The 21,954-nt window shown below is 35.7% G+C and overlaps 4 protein-coding genes and 1 pseudogene across 8 annotated transcripts; 3 read left to right on the top strand and 2 right to left on the bottom strand.

Annotated features, from left to right (window-relative positions):
• Positions 1–8,025: 8,025 nt before the first annotated feature.
• On the top strand, positions 8,026–9,638 carry LOC104704660 (uncharacterized). Its single transcript, XM_087451872.1, has 2 exons — positions 8,026–8,952; positions 9,058–9,638. Exons 1-2 carry the CDS (start codon positions 8,072–8,074, stop codon positions 9,521–9,523), a joined length of 1,347 nt encoding a protein of 448 aa, XP_087307998.1. The 5' UTR covers positions 8,026–8,071; the 3' UTR covers positions 9,524–9,638.
• LOC147949570 (large ribosomal subunit protein uL30w pseudogene) lies at positions 9,575–9,948 on the bottom strand (annotated as a pseudogene). Its single transcript, XR_015558189.1, has one exon. The product of XR_015558189.1 is annotated as a large ribosomal subunit protein uL30w pseudogene (transcript).
• LOC104778078 (large ribosomal subunit protein uL30w-like) lies at positions 9,575–11,838 on the bottom strand. Of its 2 annotated transcripts, XM_087451880.1 has the most exons (7): positions 11,719–11,838; positions 10,903–11,089; positions 10,713–10,810; positions 10,567–10,624; positions 10,392–10,471; positions 10,203–10,303; positions 9,575–9,999 (listed from the first exon to the last, which is right to left on the bottom strand). In XM_087451880.1, the coding sequence occupies exons 3-7, from the start codon at positions 10,805–10,807 to the stop codon at positions 9,968–9,970; spliced, it is 366 nt and encodes a 121-aa protein (XP_087308006.1). In that variant the 5' UTR covers positions 10,808–10,810; positions 10,903–11,089; positions 11,719–11,838; the 3' UTR covers positions 9,575–9,967. The 2 variants fall into 2 exon arrangements, with proteins under 2 accessions (XP_087308006.1, XP_087308003.1); XM_087451877.1 differs by having other exon boundaries at positions 10,713–11,089.
• A 353-nt stretch (positions 11,839–12,191) lies between these two features.
• On the top strand, positions 12,192–15,094 carry LOC104778067 (serine/arginine-rich SC35-like splicing factor SCL30A). Of its 2 annotated transcripts, XM_087451869.1 has the most exons (7): positions 12,201–12,355; positions 12,840–13,004; positions 13,345–13,422; positions 13,768–13,928; positions 14,098–14,265; positions 14,380–14,514; positions 14,608–15,094. In XM_087451869.1, the coding sequence occupies exons 5-7, from the start codon at positions 14,165–14,167 to the stop codon at positions 14,870–14,872; spliced, it is 501 nt and encodes a 166-aa protein (XP_087307995.1). In that variant the 5' UTR covers positions 12,201–12,355; positions 12,840–13,004; positions 13,345–13,422; positions 13,768–13,928; positions 14,098–14,164; the 3' UTR covers positions 14,873–15,094. The 2 variants fall into 2 exon arrangements, with proteins under 2 accessions (XP_010500739.1, XP_087307995.1); XM_010502437.2 differs by lacking the exon at positions 13,768–13,928 and having other exon boundaries at positions 12,192–12,355.
• Positions 15,095–18,798: 3,704 nt separating this feature from the next.
• Positions 18,799–21,739, top strand: LOC104778052 (glucan endo-1,3-beta-glucosidase 4). 2 transcript variants are annotated; one of them, XM_010502420.3, is made up of 5 exons: positions 18,799–19,159; positions 19,702–19,788; positions 19,891–21,141; positions 21,228–21,255; positions 21,343–21,739. In XM_010502420.3, exons 2-5 carry the CDS (start codon positions 19,722–19,724, stop codon positions 21,518–21,520), a joined length of 1,524 nt encoding a protein of 507 aa, XP_010500722.1. In that variant the 5' UTR covers positions 18,799–19,159; positions 19,702–19,721; the 3' UTR covers positions 21,521–21,739. The 2 variants fall into 2 exon arrangements, with proteins under 2 accessions (XP_010500722.1, XP_010500729.1); XM_010502427.3 differs by having other exon boundaries at positions 18,868–19,159; positions 19,691–19,788.
• The last annotated feature ends 215 nt before the right edge of the window (positions 21,740–21,954 follow it).

Below are 21,954 nucleotides of genomic sequence, written 5' to 3'. Positions count from 1 at the left end.
TCCGTCATATACTAATCTATTCAATCAGAAGTGAAATTTCCTTCTTCCTTTCGTGGCGACCCACAGATTACTAATCTATTCAATCAGAAGTGTTTTGGTGGGTTAATAAGAACAAAAGCTATGGAATTAAATAAGCATATATACAATTAGAGTGTTTCGGTTTACGTTTTTTAATTCAGAATGTAACGAGGCAATGGAACATTCAACCTTTGCACATAGCGACACTTTATTGCATCATTTATAATCATATACATATGTTCTTCAAAATAGTTTATTTCAAAATTTTGTCCGTATCGACATGGTCTACGTATTAGCATATATCATTGCAATTGCTACGGTTTAGTCTGTTACTTGGCTGTATCAATAACAGTAATTAACAAAGATCGACGCTAACACGGTAACTGCGTTAATGTAAGTAACGCAGTATATCATTGCAATTGCTACAGTTTGTATTTCTTTTGTATATATCAACCGAAAAAATGTTAATAGTATTCAAAAGGTAAGTGCCACATAACATAATACATGCATATGCGCACTTTCTCTTAAAAATTAGGTCGATAGCGACCTGTTTCCGTATATGTCCCTTCAACAAACTCTAAACATATCAAAACCGTATAATCAAAATGCACCTTTATTCAGCAACATTTATAGACAAAATAAATTTCTTTCGTACGTCATCTAGTATTTAATATTAAACTACAATCTACTACTGTTATTAAACCGATATTTATCAAAAAGAACACGGTTACATACTTGCATTTTTGTCAGTCTTATATACTTGTTAGTCGATTAATTAGAAGTGAAAGGTAAAGGTAGGTAGTATAGAAGATGGACAAATGATACAAAAATTACTAGTACTTAACACAAATATAAGTCGACATAAAATTTTATGTAGTGGTATGCTGTATGCATTGTGCACAATAATAATTTTTTATGGGATATAGGAAACAGTTGCGTATCCTTATATATTTTAAGTTTTGACATGTACTACAAAAAAAATATTTATATATGATCATGAAAAGTGAGTTTGAACAAGAGGTCATATACGCGTAACTTTACACATCATACGTACGTACTGAGATACGTAAGTATATACTATATATACATGGATAAAGTTATATAAGTACATGCTTATTTAGTTTATTACTACTATTAAATTAATTTAAAGTTGCTACGTACGCGTAATTATACTAAGAAAACCAATAAACTCTCCCACCCCCGCAAGAAAATAATACTTTATGCTAATTAAACATCGGTCAAGACATAGTATAAAGCCACCGTGCACATGCGCGCGTATTGGAAAGGCTAACTAAATGATTTCAAAAGTATTTTCTATACTCTTTCAATTCCCTAATGTACTAGTTTCATGCATTCCAAGTCTGGTTGGCAGCACAATTTGATGCGAATTTAGAGGATTAGACTTTTGAAGCTTGTGATAGTACAGTACCAAACGAACTGGTCCTAATTCAACCAAACACATCTTATATTTATATATGTACTGTAAATGTAATTAAGTGGTCAATTTGTTGTCTATATAAGAACGTTTATAATGTAATGTAGTCATATCTTATACCAGCTAGATATAAATGCTCGTAACTAAGTAGTAGTATAAAAACAAGTGAATCGATCTTTAACATGGACGTATACGTAGAAAGAAATGAAGGTTCTCTAGTATAATTTAACGAAAAAAAGATTGTGTAAACTGGTCGTAGTAGTTTATAGAATCCTAGAAAACAATGAACCAACAAGATTTGATATATGTGTCCGAATAACAAGAATCATAAAATCAAATAGTTAGACTAAGCTTAGATCTCATCGATTTTATTCCCTTCGTCGAACACTAACATTCACTATTATTTTCAAATTATACTAATGAGTGAATACAACTGTCAGCTCAGATCTCAATGAGTGAATGCTGGTAGTAATAAGTATTTTGGCTCGGTATGTACGGATCATTAAATGCACAATTTCATTCATAATGTCAAAGTAATTGGCTGATTGCATTGCTTCATTAGCATTCATATCTTTTATTTATCTTGTGTGATTTGCAATTTGAGAAAAAATTTCGAACTTGTGATAGATTTAATAACGGGAGACGACAGGTTCCATACACTAAAAGAAACAATAGTACCTCTATAAAACCGTAAGTAACTAATTATTGTGTTTATACTATATTTATAAATCTGATCCATTATCCATATGAAAAACGTTCAAGAAATAATACAATTTCACTGAAACATGGTTTCCAAATCACAAAATCGTGAACTTGGATTTAGTTCTCTTTATTTAGACCATAATCGTTCACGAAAGAATTAAAAACCAAGCATCTTAGATTTTGTTCTTAGCATATAATGAAACGATTTTAAACTAATTAAATTATATACCAATACTCCCTATTAGAAAAATGGCATAGTTTGACGTAAACAAACTTCGGACCGTACAGAAGACATCGGTAAGCTCGCCACGTGTAGAGTTCATATCGATCCACGAGGCTGATGTCGCTTCAAGTACCACACCGTACCTAACGTGGAGACAACCGTATCTTTTTTGGCGGCACTCGAATTTATGACACTTTTTTGTGTCCTCGAGAATCATAGATCTGTGGAATGGTAATTAGAGGCACCTTTTTAAAAAATTACGATGGACCAATCATATATACTAATTTGACATCAACAATCATACATACTAGTACTACTAGTATATATATAACCGCTTAAAATATGATTGATCTGATCTAATTATACAACTATTAGTAATGGCTTCTGTAAAGTTCATTTGTCCCTGATTCAATGATTAAAGTATTTAGTAGTAGTAATAATACCCAACTTGAATACGAAGAAAAAAGAATATGGACAAGTTGGTTAGATAGAGTTTCTATTATTGAATCTATTGCCTAAGTAAAACTTTTGGAACTCTGCTTTGAGTAACGCGGCCTAATTTAAAAAGGTAATTACCGTTAATGATCCAAGATACATTTGAAGATGAATAAGATGTACAAAGTTAGTAGTAAAAGTTTTACGTAGGTAGCGAAAGATAAAAGTCAAAGGATGAGAGAGTGATAGCATAACAACAGCCGAAAGCCAGCTGGGAAGCACAAGGACGAATTAAATAAAGCCAGAGAGGATTCTTGATAAGGATAGAATCGTCCAATGAAGGAGACCATTTGAGATTACAAATACTATTAAATAAAAATGTGCATGATAGAGACCAAAAGAACGAAGCCGCAAGATTCCAAAAGGAGAAGACGCGGGGTTGGTTCAGTAAAAAGAGAGAGAAAAAAGTGCACCGACGCGACGACAAGTAGGAGTGAGGCGAACCACCTGTGTGTGCGGTGCACCGTCTCGTACACTACTACTCTATTATTGTTTGTTGTTTTATCTTTTCCCAAGAGAGTACGGCCACTTTTGCTTTGTTGACCCTTGCTGGATTTTTAGTCTCTTGTTGACTAGCTCTCGTTCAAAACTCATCTACAGTACTAGTCTCTACCGCTCTTCTGTCTCAACGTGTGGAATGGATATAACAAGTAACAACTACTAGTAGTACTAATCTTGTGAGTCCAAAAAGTAAAACTTATTCTGTTCCGTTTGCTTCATTTATTGGACGGTAGAAGAAAAGACCAAAGGAGTAAACCCAAAAAGGGAATTAGTTGTAGACTATGGATCTCATTTAATACTTCATTACTCATGATCCATCTACCTCTTACATATATTAATCACAGATATTTATGGTTTCACTATTTTAATTATTTTACACGTGAAAATGTTTTATATTTTTCTTATTTATGTTCTTTTTTTTTTAATTATTATTTATGTTCTTATTAATAGGAAAAATATATTTGTGACATATAAATGTGTTAAGATTTTATAGCAGAACCTATCACAAATCAAAAGTAATGTACAAGACATGTGTCATTTTATTAATCGCCGATTGATTATGAAATTAAAATCCATGATATTTAACATGTGTATTGGAGTCTGGATTTTGATTCAAATGATATGTCTCTGATCATATAGTAGATTAAAATCTCATAATTTCATAAGAACGTGTTAATTAAAATCCCATATTAAACATAGGAATAACTTATTAATATACAATAGGCATAATAGACATAAACCAATTCGTTAGTTGTCTTATTATAAAGACATGAAACTTAACAAAATGTTGACCACATGTATAATAATTTTAGAAACATATTGTGGATTCGAAATTTCACTCGACAATTTTATTTTAATTTTGAAGTGACTTACCTTTCAAGTCTTTTTTTTCTTTTCTTTTCTTTCAACTAGTTATATCTTCTATGTTAATTGATCGATAAATAGTTTGTAAATATTAATTCCCATATGTAAAAAATAATAATTCCCGTTGACCTTTTATCACACGGTTTTACTTGCAACGATTGACTTGGTATATTGATATTCTAACGTCTCTAGCATTTCCAAAGGATATCATAGTTTGTTGTTTGCTTGTTGACTTATTTATTCATATTGTCCATACAAAAATAGTAAAATACTAGTATCTCAGTAGCTAGTAATTACCGATGGCGTAAATGTCAATCTTGTTATTTTCTCAAAACATAAATTTTAAAAGCTAAGGTCTAATACCATCTCCAATGGTTTTCCCTACTTTTTCTTCTATAATAGAAATCTTTATAATAGAGGTGAGTTTTACTCCAATGGTCCTCTATTCTCACCTCTATAATAAAATAGAGGAACCTTTTGTAAGAAAAAGTAGAGTTCTTCTATAAATAGAGGAAAAAATAGCAATCTCTATTTTTGAAGTGAAAATAAAGGACTATTGGAGTAAAAATCACTCCTATTATAGAGGAAAAAATAGAAGATTATTGGAGATGGTCTAAGTGCACATAAAAAGTTGGTCAACTAGTTTGAAAGATTCAGTTCATACATCTCAACCAAATTACACGATTTTATACATTTACTGGTTCAAATCTTTGTTCTTAAGGAAATTAATATGTGACTGAAACTAAAAGTTGAGTTAAATGAAAGTTTCAAACTATCTATTATTGTGTTGGGGTAACACATAAAAAAACAAAATAAAAATATTGTCATCATCTATCGCCATCATCAGTTACACATCATGGCCGTCCATTTCAACATGGGGACAAAACTTATGGTTATATCTTAAATTAATGAGATGTTTCCATTAGGTCAAATAGTATTTTAAGCTATTAATAGATAGTTCATCTACTTTGGAATATATATCTCATATTATAGTTTTTTTTTTCCAAACATATAAATTTATGGTTTTAAAATGTGAATTTATATCATCTGGAGGCCCAGCTTTAGAAGGCTAGTTTTCTTTTGCAAAATTTGTTTGAAAGCTTGGTCTAGCCACCTATTACATTTACCTTGTCAAATATCTGATCATACAATTTTTTATTTTTTTTTTGGGCAAAAGAGAATTATACAGATCTATTACTCCGAATACAAGTTATTAAGGAATATAAGATAATTCCTTAATTGTTTCTCAAAATCATGGGATTTTCATGTCTCTCTCTTGGCCCAAAAATGTCAAAATCAAAGACTTTTAACATTTTGATGAGGAGTATTTAACTATTTATAGAACTTGTACGGCAAGTTGGTCAACGAGAAAAATACTCATAAACGGATAAACCCAAGCCTAGTAAATATGATGAAGTCAAAACTTCAGAGTGTTTCCCACGAAAATTACGGTCAAGTCAACTATAAAGATGATTTTGGAAACGGGAAAACGAAATTTCAAAGTAAAAGCTAAACTTTGTAATCTTACCTTTTGACATGGACAAATCATCTTTTCTTTTTCAACTACCGAAAATATGGTGATGATCACCAGACGGTCCAGACCAACCACGTATAGTTATTTATACTATTAAAATCCAAATTGTACACATAATAACGTAATTATTAGATAATCATGATTATAAATTAATATGAAACATCTTAGTTAGGAATAGGATAGGTACGACGACCATGCACAATCCATGCCTTGCATTTCAAAAACCACAAAGTGATCAGATCTAGAAGAAAATCATATACATCCAAAAATCAATTAACAGACTTCATTTGTTTAAAGACCACACAAATACACACAAGTACTACAGCTAATAGATATTAATCATGCAGATTATGTAAAACATGTTCAGTAGTTGTGCCAATTTAATATTCAAATTTTGGTCTGGTTTAGCCTTTTGGGCATATAATTACATGGGTCCATGAATTTTTCTCCCCGATATATCACATTTGCATATTTTAACATTACAAAGAAATCACATTTTCATTTGTAAGGTGAACTGTAAAACGCGTTTCACAATAAACAAAAGAGATGCAAATAAATAATATCATATTATCATGCCGTCATTATCTCGCTAATTACATAATCTATCATTTGTAGCCAAGAAGTGTCAACAGCATCAGCATATACAAAAGAGAAGTAAGGCAATCATATTCATGACTCATGCGAAACAAATTGGTTGATTACTATGCTAAATCCAGACCATGTGCTTGTTCACCATAACGAAATTTCAAAAATGGCATGAAACGAACAGTTAAAGTATAACCCCTTATAAAAACCACAATTAAGAGACACAGATATCATATGATACAAAGCTGGCTTGCACAACAACAACCCCCTCAAGATATAAACAAAGAGAGCCATATATAGAATGAATGCAATGAATACCTTCCATTGACAAAAAAATCTGATCCTCAGTCTCTTTCCTTTATGATCTTTATTATTCATTTTTCCTTTATTATATGTGATTCGTGTGTTTGATGAGTCTCTATGAGAAGAGTTTTCATTGGTTCATGGGAAGTTCGAACAAGTTTCGAAAATCATAAGCCATTTCTGGTATTGCATAGCTCACCTGTCATGGTCGACACTTACCTGTCACCCAAACGAAATCAAGCAAGTCAGATGCATTGATATCTCATCCTCACCTACCATACTATATATCTTAAATTCTTGATTTAGAACCTAAAAAATCAAGATTACTCTGCACTTTGGAGATGCATATCTCTACCAAATAAATCAAGGAAGTAAAATAGTAAACTGAATTTTTGAATATAATAACATCTTTTTTTTTTTTTTTTTTTCCTGATTCCTCCTTATCGTGAATGTACAGAGACAAGTACAACTAGCTGTACTTGGACTAGAGGTCATTAAAAAAGATGAATGTCATAAATGTGAACAGGTTCGGAGACTAAAATGCACTTATGCAGCAACAAGGTACTACGGAAAATAAGATCTGAGGAATTATTTTTAGTTAATAAATGAGAGCCACTATTGAAGCCACATGGGCATTGTGATTAGTTTTGGAGACAAAGTTTGTATGATATGGCTTAACTAGGGAGAATATTAGCTGGATTATAACTTATACGTTTATAACACTACTCCTTTTTGACACAATAATCTCTTTAACGATTCAGTTTCAATAACCCTGCTCGCGTGCATGAATCTGTTATGCACTAGAAACATGATGACTCTATATGTCAGAGATCTTCTGAGACAAAGAGTAGCTCTGTTTGGTTTTCGAATCTAGAAAAAAACATTCGGTAAGTGTGTTTGGATATAATCTACCTGTTCGATATCAGCAGTTTTTACTAATTTCAAGGGACTCAAACAGGGGAGAGACCGGTCAAGCAGAGGAACATGGAACTGATCATGGACCATCTTTTTTAATTTTGGCCCAATGAAAACTTTGGCACAAATTGGGCCTATGACAATTTTGAACCCTAATTCCAGATTAGCATATGGCTCAAACCTTTTACAGACAAAGAAAGTAATATTCTTGTTCTTTACCAACCGAATCAAGATTTCGAACGGATTGTCCAGACTCTATAATGTGATAGAGAACATTCGACAAAAAAAAAAAAAAAAAATTGCAATGGCGTAAGTACATGTACAAAGTATTGTTATGGACTTAGCTTATTCCCCAAGCATCCATCGATATCCTCTTCTTTGTTGTACGTACATACAAGGAGAATAACAGTTTATCTATATATACGACATGATTCGATTATATAGTCTATATACATCAAGTTAGAAATCCCATTTCTTACAAAATCACATCGCCGTAATGTATTACAATATCCACTCTAGACACATATATGAAGAATCTCCATGCGAATCTAGAGAAGCAATTTGCAGTTTGTGTAAAAGTCAGGTTTCTTTTGAATCTTTAGCATATTATTGCCGTGGATGTGGATCCCATGTCCACAGGGATTGTCTCACAATAACTTATCCAAAGATTCATGAGCATACTCTAACTTTCATTCGTAGAGAGATTTATGTTCGTTGTGATGTTTGTGGGAGGGAAGATAAAAGTATATATTACGGATGTTTGCAATGCGATTTCATTGTACATAGACACTGTATATACTTACCAAAGGTTATAAAGATCACACGTCATTCACATCGTCTCTCTCACAATCTTCGTATCAATTATCATGGCGATAACATTTGTGGAGTTTGTCGGGAATATGTTGAAGCTAGATATGGAGGATATTCTTGTATTGATAAAACATGTAATTATGTTGTCCATTCATCATGTATAATTACTTTCAGTGTGTGGGATGGAAAAGATCTTGAAGAAGAACCTGAACCAGAAGAGATTGACTCTGAAGTTGATTTTGCGGCGTTGGTGGAAATAGATGCAAAATCAAAACGCCATTTTAGCCATGAACATGACCTACTGATACTCGATATGGACGACAAGGAGGAAATTGAACAAGTATGTCAAGCCTGCATCCTTCCAATTGAATTTGGTAGTTACTTAGGTTGCAAGCAATGCGACTTTGCTCTCCACGACGTGTGTGCGAGTCTTCCTCGGAAGATGGAACATGCGATACATGTTCATCCGCTAACCACGATGAACTACGAAAATGGGTTCTTCACTTGCTCTGTATGTAACCAACGCTCTTGCGGATTCATGTACAAGTGTAGCCAAGAAGATTGTGGGTATAAAATCGATGTCAAGTGTGCTTCTTTTGCGGAACCATTCCACCATAGTACGCACTAACATCCTCTTTATCTCGCAGCATATTTTGATGAATTTATTTATAGGTGTGCAGGTTGCACTGAATCTTCAAGGTTTGCGGCACGATGTTACGAATGTTGGTGGTTCCCCTTGGAGTTCAAATGCTTGAATTTACCACAATTGGTAAAATACAAGTATGACATTCACTCACTCACTCTATATTGTGGTAGAGATTACTCGAAGAGAATTGAAAAGCAGCTAGAGTGGTGGTGTGAGATTTGTGAAGAAAAGGTAAACGTAAAGAAATTTTGCTACACCTGCCATGATTGCTCCACCACTCTACATGTCGACTGCATCTTAGGGAAATACCCTTATTTGAAATCTGGTCATAAGATCAAAGTGAGTGGTTTCGAGGTCGAGATTGCTCCAAACAATGGTGCTTCTCGACCGGTTTGTCATACATGTCACCGTATGTGCCAAGACAAACAAATTTTCAAAGGAAGAGATAATGTACGTTTCTGTTCTATCAATTGTATTCATTCTAACAATTGAGTCATGTACTAAATGCAATGCAAGTCTGTCGATGTATATAGTGCAAGGAAATACTATCAAATAGGTGATGTATATCAACATTAACTTAAGTCATAAAGCTTATTTTCCATCCGAACATTGATAATGCTGAGAGATAATGTTCACCAATCAATACTAGAAAGTTTCGACTGAAGGGCATTAATATTGATTCAATATTTCCAAATCAAGAATATACCCCCTGTTGCTAATTAATAATATTTCAGAGTAGAAGCTCTTACGGTTCAGTTCATTCTCCTAACGAGCTCGTTGATAAAGTTCTCACGGTTTCCAGCGTCTCCACCTTCCAGGTAATGGTTCCTCTTCTTTTTCATCCCTCCCAATGGTGCCTTCAACTGGAATGGCCACACAAAGTTGTTGGCTTCCTTGAAATGTGGCCCAACAGTCATGATCTCATGGATCAGATCTTCAACACAGATTATGCCATGCTTCCCTAGCCCCTGTTTCAACGGTATAGGAGAACATAAATATAGACCTTTGATGATTAACATCAATCCAAATCTTTGAGACCAATTTGATTCAACACTGTTAATAAAGCATCGATATTTAAGGGTGGGAGAAAAGACAACAAATTTGACTTATGGTCATATCCTAATATGAACAGAATCAGACATGATGAAGGAAATATACTGAAGGTAGTCACCTGGTCTACAATGGAGTTCTGTCAAGGCAATCCTCTGGTGGTTAAGCTTTCCAAAACCTCGTTTGTAAACCAATTCCTTCACAATTTTTAAGTTTGAGTATCTGAGGTAAACAAGAGTTTCCCATGGGTAAGACAAACCGGCTTAAATGTAAAAAGAAAAATTTGAAATGTAAGTGAGAATAGATGTACCCATAGGTCACATAGGGTTCAACATGGCGAAGCATGTTAATAGTTGCCTCGTTGACCTTCAAGAATACACCATTAAAAATCTGCAATAAAGTATCATAGTGTCAGATACTATCCTTTTCTTTTTGTTTTAAATTTGGTTTAAATGTACTAATCTCTCACCATAAGATTGTGTTACCTGTCTTAAACGCAAAAGTTGCAAAATCTTCTTTGTCTTTGGGTCAATGGCATTGATACTGATGAATGAAAAACAAAGACAGAAATGAGAAAACAGTTCTAGAAGTAAAACATCCCTCACATTTGGGAGATAGAAGATCACATTACCCCCGGATACGAACAATGAAAAGCAATTTTGCTTCCGGGTCAACATAAAAGCCTCCTTTCAACTTTGCCTCACGCTTCAGCTGGATTAACTCCATTTCCTGTAGAAAACAAGTAGCCAAAACTCTCCATGAATCTGATATTAGACAAAATTGCAAATTAAACTTGGATTAGAAAAGAAAAAAAAAAAAACTTTCTCCTGGTACTCCTTGGAGTACTGCTTTGCTTTGCCCGGTTAATAATGAGTTTCCTCATGTCAGCATTCTGCTTTTTGGCAGACTCAAGCTCCTGTTTCTTGGCGAGTGCTCACTCTTCCTCCCTCTTTCTCTTATTCAACACTGACTCAGGAACAACAGTCTTAAATTCTGCCTCAGTAATTTCTGTAAAATGACATAGCCAAATAACAAACTTGGATTACATAATCGTCTTAGTAGTATAACCAATTTGTGTAGGTTTGGATACACTTTTCCTGGAGAGGGAAACTGAAAAATATAAACAAAACCAAATGCTACAGCCATTTTAAATAGCAAAAGAGAAAACATACATGCTCTACATGTATACAAACCTAATAAGTGAAATTTTTTAGCATAATCAAGCACTATATAGAATAGATTTAACTGGAACTGCATTACATAAGTGGTTTCACCTCGTTACTAGCATCATCCTCATCCATCTCTATTGTCATACAAGCCTAAGAAATGGGTCTATATAAGCCATAGATTCCAATTACATTCTACCACAGTGGTTATGAGCTTCAAGACTCTTAAATTTCAAAACCAATCCAATAGGTAGTAAGATCACAGGGTAGTTTTAGAGAGTTTAATCAGGACTCCACATTCGTCTGAACAGAATAGCTAATATCTGTTTAGGCCAAATAAAGCCGCAACACTACCAAAACACACATAGCTTTCCTTAAACCCCTAACAATGAACAATTCAAACATAGCTAGAAACACGATTGAATTCTCCAATGAGGTTGAGACGGAGAAGAGAAGAGAAGACAGACTGACCGGCGATCACTAACGTACGTCGTCGGCGGTAGAACAAAGTGGAGGCGGGGCCCGTTACGGAATGAGAAAGAGGAAAAAAAAAAGTCTTTTTTATAGTATAGTAGGGGTTTGTCATGTTTTTTTTTTATAGATTTGCGCTTTTAACCCTTTAGAATCACGATATCTATTGTTTTTGACTCAGATGATTTGGTTTCCCAAAACAGACCCTAAATTATAGTTCTACCCTCTTACATTAGTGTCAATTAATATAATTTATATTTCATTTTTTTTTCAATTATTTTTTGTTTCTTAAATTCAAAGATGAAATTTAATGAAAATAAGTCGATTTGACGAGAAATTTTGGGTCTACATGTAATATAGAGAAAGTATAAGCGGAAAACTAACTTTTGGAAGAATTTAGAGGCAAAAAGTTGAGAAAGAAGAAAAAAAGGAAAGGATTTGGTGGCAAAACATAAAAAAGGAAAAATAAAAATAAAAGAATTGCAGAAAAAACCCTACACCATAAGATCCAACCAAGACAAAGGAAAACTAGGTTTCACTCTTCCCTCTATTATTACTCACCGTCTCTCGTTTCCCTCTGTGGTGTTCTCCGCCGTTCTTCTTAACACTGTCCTTCTTAACACCGTCCTTAGCTGAGGTAAGCTTCTCGATGTCTTATCTGTTCTTCTTCTTCTTCTCCTCCTTCTTCTTATTCTTCTTACATTATCCCGACTTTTAACGGCGGGAAGAACTTTACCTTTATTCCCGGTTGGGATTCCTATTACCTTCATATTCATGGGTTCGCGGGTGTGGTTGATTAGTTGATGAAGGAAACGTAATAGATCGGAGATTTACGTTTTCTGATAACATAAAAAGTTCAATTTTTTCTCGATTCGTTGGGTCCCTATCTATCGAATTGATCTCAAATTTGTAATCTTGGTAGAGATTATGTTGTTGGGTAGCGTATATGGCTTCTTAGAAGCTTAAAAGTTAGTACTTGACATGTTTTCTGGTGGCCCAAGTTCAATTTTTGTTTTTTTTGTGCTCTTTTGAAGTGTTCTTGTTCTCTTATATGTTGAGCATTCTATCATATCTGCGACATTTTCTTAACTCAGTTTCTTTTGGTTTCTTGATTGATATAGAACTTGAAGTCTAGACTCAATGAGGGGAAGAAGCTACACTCCGTCACCACCAAGGGGTTATGGAAGGAGGGGCCGCAGCCCTAGTCCTCGAGGACGATATGGTGGGAGTCGTGACAGGGATCTCCCTACCAGTCTTTTGGTTCGCAACCTACGTCATGATTGCAGGTTTGTTCTTTACTACTTTATCTGTGATTCCCTACTCTTCCTTTTTCTCTATTTGGACCGTATCTTTTCAATGGGATATGTGGCTTTGTAAGTTTCTGTGATTCCATATTTGCTTGTTTGCCTGAAAAAGGCTTTCAAAAAGCTGATGTACATTGCGTCATCTTAGTTTGATAGATATGTTGGGTGCTCTTACTGTGTGGCGCAAAATATATTTAGAAGCATTTAAGGCGTAACGTTTCTAGTTATAGCTCATGCATGAACTTCTGTTTCTATATTACAAGAATGTCACAGATCTTTGCAATAGGTTGACTCCGTTTTCGCTTGACTCTCTTTTCTCCAGGCAAGAAGACCTTAGGAGGCCTTTTGAGCAGTTTGGTGTTGTCAAGGACATCTACCTTCCAAGGGATTACTATACTGGGTGAGCATGCTCAGTAAGACATTGAATGTTTTAACTCCCGGGGCATTATTTTACATTGCTTTAATTAGATCGTGTCTCTTTTTAATAGTTTTCATTGCTTCGTAAACCACATTTTGTGAATCTACATCACATCTAAAGCTCATGAATTGGTTAGATTTATAGAAAATTTCTAAATTTCTTGATAGATAAATCATATTTGGAGCCTTAAAACATTTCCAGTGTGAGTAGGTATAGTACACCTAGAACTTCATCCTCTTCTAGTCACTTTAGGGAAAGAATACAGTGATATAATTCATGTTCGATCACACTTCGAGCGTGTTTATTAAAGTTGTTTAGGTTTAACAGTGAATCTAGAGAATTGAAGAGACCAATGAAGTAATTAGAGTTCTTTGGAAGATGTTCTAAATGGTAGTGAAGGTTGGAAGGAAGTTGGGTTTGAATTCAATTTGAAGATGTATCAAGTCTTGAAGAAGTCCTCTTTATACTGAAACTTGCAAGGTTTGCAGGCAAGTGCTTGCTTTTTTCATGTTTATCATGATGGCTTCTATTGCAGGAGATAGTAAGGCCAACTTTTTCAAAAGGCTTCCCGTCAAAGCTGTTCATCTTCCTTGGTCATTGTGTTGACTGTTCATCTTCCTTGGTCATTGTTTTCTTTATTTGGATTTTCTTTTGCAGAGATCCAAGGGGGTTTGGATTCATTCAGTATGTGGAACCTGCTGATGCTGCTGACGCAAAACATAACATGGATGGTTTTCTTCTTCTTGGTCGTGAGTTGACTGTCGTATTTGCAGAAGAAAACCGGAAGAAGCCAACTGAAATGAGAACAAGGGATCGAGGTGGAAGGTGAATTGAGATTCTTCCTCCTTTGAACAAGGGACACCGGATTAGGATTAGTTTGTCTCTATACAACCCCTGGAGATGACTTGATCTTAACTTATATTTTTTTCATATTTGTAGGAGCAACAGGTTTCATGACAGAAGGCGTTCTCCTCCTCGGTACTCTCGTTCTCCTCCCCCTCGTCGTGGTGGTCGTAGATCACGATCACGTAGCCGCGGCTATAATTCTCCTCCCCCTAAAAGACATCAATCTAGGTAACTAGCTCTGCGTGCCTGTCTGAATTTCATACTGTCAGATGTCATTACAGTTCTCTGATGGATTAAAACACTCAACTCTCAATATGGCAGGTCTGTCTCACCTCAGGATAGACGATACGAGAAGGAGAGGTCATACTCTCGCTCACCACCCCATAATGGCTCAAGGGTTCGCAGTGGAAGTCCTGGGAGAGTGAAGAGCCACAGCAGAAGCCCTAGAAGAAGCGTGAGCCCAAGAAGAAACAGGAGTTATACGCCTGAACAAGCCAGGAGCCAAAGCCCAGTCCCTAGGCAGAGCAGGAGCCGGAGCCTGGTCCCTCGTGCGGCACGAAATGGAGACCGTTCTCCTAGCCAGTGATTACTCACATCATGTTGTATCTCTCTACTCTTGAGTTCTTGAAATTTAAGTTCTGTTCTATCAGATATTTTGTTTGCCTCTCTAGATTGGATACTTAAAAATCTTTGTTTAGACAAGTTTTAAAGACAGATATTTGTAGTGCTATTTGTGTGTTTGCTTTATGTGTTCGATCAATGGATCATCTTGAGACAGGATTTTGAAGTAGCATGTGTTTTTTTGTCATATCTTATCTTTTTAGATCTCATCTAACATTGTTATGGTGAAAGATGGTCCTATTAGGAAATGAGGGAGCTTTTTTGACGTAAGGCTCCATTGGTTTTTGAATCGGCCTTTTGGCACTTTCCAGCTAATTTTCTTTTTCCTCCATAAAGCATCACAATGAAGAGAGCTTTGTTTCTTTCTTTCAAACAAAATGCCAAGATTAACAACGGTTTCTTATGTTTTTTTTCAATTTTTGGTAAACGTTGGAATTTTTATTCTTCCAAAATCCAAACCCTGGGACAAGTCATTGACTCATTTGATAAATATTCTCGTTCCAAATCATATACTAATTTATTTTATTTTACAAGTTTTAAATTACAACTGGTCATATGGTTTGAGTGTTACTAACGATTATGTTCTTTTAGCCACATCCCCACATAAACCTTTTAGCTTCCGTTTGACTTGTCCCGAGTGTGTCTTGATCCGACAAAAGTCTTGGTCGTCGCATGTTTCTGGATTTTCATTGAATTTTCAGTTTTCCCGTAGAGCACGTAGCTTGGATCTAAATGCACGGCAATAATGTCATTTTTTTCTTCTTTTTGGAGAAAATTTGGAAACAATCGTTTAATCTGTAGATGAAAGAAACTCCTGAATCCAAGAATAATTAGAGAGCATCCAAAAAACATTTTTACAAGTCCCTTAACAAGAGGAAAAAGATAACATTTGGAAGTCATGCACATGAAATTAGCCAACTCACGGATCTTTCTTTCTTTCTTTCTTTCGATTCTAGATCATATTTAAATAAAACCCGAAATTAAATGAGAAGACAGAAGAGCGTCGATATCGAGCCTCTTGTTTTTACCTTAATTTAATATTGTTATATTTATATATATTTCAAAATTATTAAGAAGGTGGAATACTAGGTGTTCGGAATAAAGATGCACATACTACTCTTTTTTTTTGTCAAACCTTTTGTTTTAATGAATGAGGTAGAGTTCCAAAGTTCAAAATAATACAAGAAAGAACATTCCCAATGCCATAAGATTAAACCATGAGTTTGGGAGCCCATTGGCACATGTGAGATCAAGGTAAATCCATAGACCATCCTTGGATAAACCAGAGGACGGATGGTTGGTCTTGGTCAAACGACGCTTAGACGATGAGAAGAGAGTCGATACTTTGGAGTCCATAGGGGCAAGAAGCACTGCCCACAGTATCCAAACAGCACAGACTCGGAAGACTATATTTGTGTAGTCGAGAGGAGGTTGCTTTAACATCCAAAGCAGAGGGATTAGATCACTTCGATAAAACGCTTCAAGGGCTAGTTGGTATGGGATCCGGGTGATGAGGAGGGTAGAGAAGAGATGCTTATCATCATCATATAACCAGCTTAACTGATAACTATCATTGAACCTAAAGAGTTCAAGACCATATGTACCACTTTTGCTAGCACAGTTTGAGAAACATAGACCATAGAATCGCAGAGGATGATACTCAATCCGAAAACCCCTAAAGACAACTGCAGCAAGGTTCCATACAAGAGGTGTGACTGACCAAAGCGGAACTGGTGTTACCTTTCTCCAATGGAGTCTTTGACCATCGGATAACGGGATACTGGACAGAACTCGGCAAAGGAGACACAAGGACTGTGAGGTACTGGGCTTTACCTTGTTGTTATTGCAGGTTTGATGGAAGTTGAAGAACTTAGGCCTTTTTTGGCTTAATTGTCCTATCCTGAATACTAGGTCCACTAGGGAGAACCCTAGTTTCAGGAAGAAGAGCCGCCGGTGATGGTGAGGATGGTGGCCGCCCGAGAGATGCGGAGAGGTCTGCGGTGCAAGGAGTTTCTCCGGTGAGTGATAGATCGGCGGCTTCCTACGGTGAGCGTAGTAAGATTCGCCATTACTAGCTAAGTCCACTGGAGAGAATCCTAGCTTCAGAACCGTTTGCCAAACTGATACATGGAAATGACGATTGCCCGAAAGAAGCAGAGAGATTTGTGCTACAAGGAGCATCTCCGGTGGGTGGAAGGTCGGCAGGGAACGTCGTTGGCCTCTGTTTGGTTCGACTATGGAGACTAGGTCCACTGGGGAAAATCCTAGTTCCACAAGTAAATGACATGATGAATGGTGAATATGTTGGCTGCCCGAGTTTGGCGAAGAGAGGTTCTCCGGTGAGTGATAGATCGGTGGGGGCATGCAATGGTCTTTGAATGGATCTAAGGCAAGTTTTATTAGGGATTTAAAAAGGATTAAAAGGGGAAAAAAGTAGAGAAAAAGCTTAAAAAGGGTTACACTAATCGGAATAGAGATGAACAGAGCAAGAGCTGGGTCGATTAGATCCCGACCCCGACGGGCAAAAGCCTCGCCGGCGCCGGAAGTTTTGGTTGGGAAAAGGTTTTCGATACTCGTGCCTGGGAGAGAAATCCTACATTACATCTTGGCTTGCTTTTTCGTTATTTTTTTAGATGCACATACTACTCTTCTTTACATTTTATATGATGTTTTGACTTGGAGGTGTTTTGTAAAATTGTGATATACTATGATGATTATCAACACGTCAAAGTAAAATTGTCTCTGTAACAAACAGAAACGTTTCTGGGCATATTCTCTTTCATCATTGTACCCATGGCCAGCGAAACATGAATATAGTTTTATTCGAAGCAAGCAAACTAGTGTTGATCAGTTTTGCTCCCAATCTCCCAGAAAGTCAGAAAGTCAGGCAATGATCACTCTACTCACTATTCTAATTTTGATGTGATAAAGATGAGAATGATGACTGCAACACCAGGGCAACTGATCTCGATTCTGTGCAATGAGGGACCGATTAGATTGTTCAAAGGAGCAGTCTCGAGATTCTTCTGGGTGGCTCCTCTAGGTGATATGAACTTTGCTACAACATATATCTATAAACGTTGTTATTGGGTTTGGATTTTTTTTATATTGGCATTCACATGGGTAGGAAGAAGAAGACCCACCATCATTATGTGGCTTTCTACAAACTCACCATAAAAAGCCAAATAGACTATGATGATTCACTAATCTCTTTATTTTATGGAAGAGTTTTCATGAATTTTTTTTATGAAAGTAAATATATAAAATCTTAAACCAATAACATAATAATTTAGTTTGATGGCAATCCAAAACTCTTTTGTTTTAATTGAATAACACAAACTTTTAAAGATTTTATAAAACTCTTGATCCAATAACACTAAATTTATAAACATTTTAGATCATTTTATATAAATCCACAACTAATAAACAACAAATTTTACTAGAGTTTTGAAAAGTCTTGATTGAATAACAACATATTTTACATAATATTTAAAATCATTAAAATTCTATTAAATCCTAAACTAATACTCCCATCTCGTCGGTCAAATAAACAAAGAATATTGAATATAAACAATTGAACATTGTGCAATATTTTTGAGTTATTTTATAATTAAAGTTTGAGATACTCTATAAAAATTTGTGAGATTTTCCAAGATTAAGAAAAACAAATCAATAAGATTTTAGAAAACTTTCTAACAACCTCTTAAAAGTCTTTTATTTGTATTTTCTATGATTTTATTAAAAGTCATTAAAATTTTATTTAAATCTCTATGATTTTTTTTTTAATGCAAAATGTAATTGTATTTGATGTTTTATGACTATTTTTAGTACCAATGTCTTTTAAAATTTGAGATACTAATTAATAATTGGATTGGAGGGCAATGACACATTGAAGGTAATTAATAATATTATTAAGAGGTCTTTGAACTTTGAAGCCTCACCTTCCAATTTCCACAGACACACCTCTCTGGTTTCCCACGCATTATATAAGAGAGATGAAACCAAGTTTACTGAGAGCACATCAATCTCTTAATAAGTATTTCCTTTTTTTCTTTTTTTCAATTTTCGCCGAAAGAAAAGAAGAAAATAAAAATAAAAAAAGGTATTTACTTTTTGAGTTTCACTACACTAGAAACATCTCTGAACCTGTTCTGTCTCAGCAGCAAAAACCTTGAGGCTTCTTTTATCTTTCTTTTCTCTGTGATCTAAATTCTCCTCGAGTGAATCTGGGAAACGAGCAAGCTCCAATTAGGTACTTTTGTAATCATTTCTTGATTTTTTTTTTTTTTTTTTTTTTTGCATCTGGGTATCTCGCATTGTTTGTCTTAGCTTCTTTGTGTACGAACTAGCTTTTGATTGTATCTTCCACATTCTTCTTCTCTCCCTACTGCTAATCCTGTTTCCACAGCACATGTCTGTAAGAGCGAAACGACAAAAGGAGTTAAAAGATTAAAAAAAAATTGTGGCTTTTCGAATACTCGATGGGTTATCGTTTACTGTTTATCCCGTTCTGTTCGCTAGTTTCTAGACCCCATTACTTCACTTCTGTCTGAAATTCTCAGTTTTTTAATACATATTCATAGGTTAGTATCTAAAGTTGCTTACTTGAGTTTTAGGGTTCTTACCATATTTGAACCAATTATATCTCTCCTGAAAAAGAATAAAAAAAAAAAAAATGCTTTCTGAATTAAGAAGAGTGACAAATCTACAATCCATCTCATGTTAGGTTTCTAATTTCTGGTACAATCATTTACACAATGACTCAATTTTAAACTTTTCAAAGTTTTCCTTAAGGTTTCAAGCTCTCTGTTCCAATGCTGCTTCCGAGATGGTTTGCAGAAGCGTTCTTGCTCCTAATTTCAATTCTTGCGTGTTCAAACGGTAATTTCACCTAATTACATCTTGTATCTATCTCCTAAGTTTACTTCTTTTTTCTATTCTGGTGGAGTTCTCAGAGACACTGAATCTGTGTTCTTAATACAGCTGCATTCATTGGCGTGAACATCGGAACTGATGTCACTAACATGCCATCGCCTTCAGACATCGTAGCGCTTCTTAATTCACAACAAATCACACACGTCCGTCTCTACGATGCCAATAGCCATATGCTCAAGGCATTCGCCAACACTAGCATTGAAGTTATGGTCGGTGTAACCAACGGAGAAATCCTCAAAATTGGACGGTTCCCTTCAGCAGCAGCTGCATGGGTTAACAAGAACGTTGCTGCTTATGTTCCTTCAACTAACATAACTGCCATTGCTGTTGGCAGCGAAGTTCTCAGCGCGGCTCCTCACGTTGCCCCAATTCTTGCCTCGGCTCTACACAACATTCACAAGGCTCTTGTGGCTTCCAATCTCAACTTTAAGGTCAAAGTTTCCAGCCCTATGTCTATGGACATAATGCCTAAACCGTTTCCTCCATCTACATCCACCTTTAGCCCGTCGTGGAACACAACTGTTTACCAGCTTCTCCAGTTTCTGAAGAACACCGATTCCTTTTTCATGTTAAACGCGTATCCTTACTACGGTTACACCGCTGCTAATGGGATTTTCCCGCTCGATTACGCGTTGTTCAAGCAGCTTTCTTCGGTGAAGCAGATCGTTGATCCAAACACGCTTTTACATTACAACAGCATGTTTGATGCTATGGTTGATGCTGCGTACTACTCCATGGAAGCTTTGAATTTCTCCAAAATTCCTGTTGTTGTCACTGAAACAGGCTGGCCTTCAGCTGGTGGAAGCGATGAAGCTTCTGCAACACTCGCTAACGCAGAGACATTCAACACTAACTTGATCAAGAGAGTGTTGAACAACTCAGGTCCTCCTAGCCAACCAGACATGCCGATCAACACTTACATCTACGAGCTTTACAGTGAAGACAAACGATCAGGACCAGTCTCTGAAAAAAACTGGGGGATTTTGTTTCCAAATGGGACATCTGTTTATCCTCTCAGCTTGAGTGGTAGCTCTAACTCTGCATCTCTAAACGGTTCATCGATGTTCTGTGTGGCTAAAGCAGATGTTGATGATGATAAGTTGGTTGACGGTTTGAATTGGGCGTGTGGTCAAGGCCAAGCTAACTGTGCTGCGATTCAACCGGGTCATCCTTGCTATCTGCCTAACAATGTTAAGAGCCATGCTTCTTTTGCTTTCAATGACTATTACCAGAAGATGAAAAGTGCTGGTGGAACTTGTGACTTTAGTGGTACGGCCATTACCACTACTAGAGATCCCAGTAAGTTTCTCATTTCTTCGACCAACTTACCAATAACATTACATATGTGCATAAATCTCAAACTTGTTGGCTTGTGTGTTTTGCAGGCTATAAAACATGTGCGTACACAGGAAGGTAACACTATTTCTTCTTGTTAAGTTGTCTTATTCTTTTTGAAAACTCAAATCTTTTTCTGAACTCTTTATCCATCTTTATATTCAGCTTAAGCGCAAACGCAACTGGAGGAGACTTTCCTCCGAGTGCGTTAGGACCCGTAAGTCCATTGGGAGGAAACGCAAACGCACTTATCACCTCTAGCTACTACCATCTACCCTTATTGGCACCACTAGCTCTCACGCTACTACAACTGCTACTACTTCAGCACAACCGCCTTCTGTAGAGCGTTTGTCAAAACACGGTTTTGTAGTAACCGGAGAAATCTACTAGCTGCTTGGTTATTTTGCCTGTTGTTGTACTTCGGTTTAGTGTAAGTGTAGTAACTAGAGACCAGAGAGAGCTCACAAGTTCCCATTCTTTGTCTTCATCTTTGACCTTAAAAAAATCTTCGAATTACTGTGATTTACTATATTTCATATTTAAATGAATCATTATTACAATATATTGAGATATATCAGAAAGAGCTTGCAAACGTTATCAATGTTATTTCAATAAATAATAAAAATTTGATATTTGATAAATTTTCTAATTTTATGTCCTTTCACTTTGTCTTCTTATAATCATTTATCAAAATAATTAAGGATTCATGTGGTTGTAACATGGATCATTGGATCCCATACACAAGAATATTGAATATACAAATTTATCAATAATCAA

The sequence above is a fragment of the Camelina sativa genome, chromosome 1 (assembly GCF_030686135.1).
Source record: "Camelina sativa cultivar CO46 ecotype springtype chromosome 1, ASM3068613v1".
NCBI classification, from domain to species: Eukaryota; Viridiplantae; Streptophyta; class Magnoliopsida; order Brassicales; family Brassicaceae; genus Camelina; species Camelina sativa.
The sequence above is the reverse complement of the archived record's forward strand: the minus strand, read 5'-3'. Positions and strand labels throughout refer to the sequence as shown.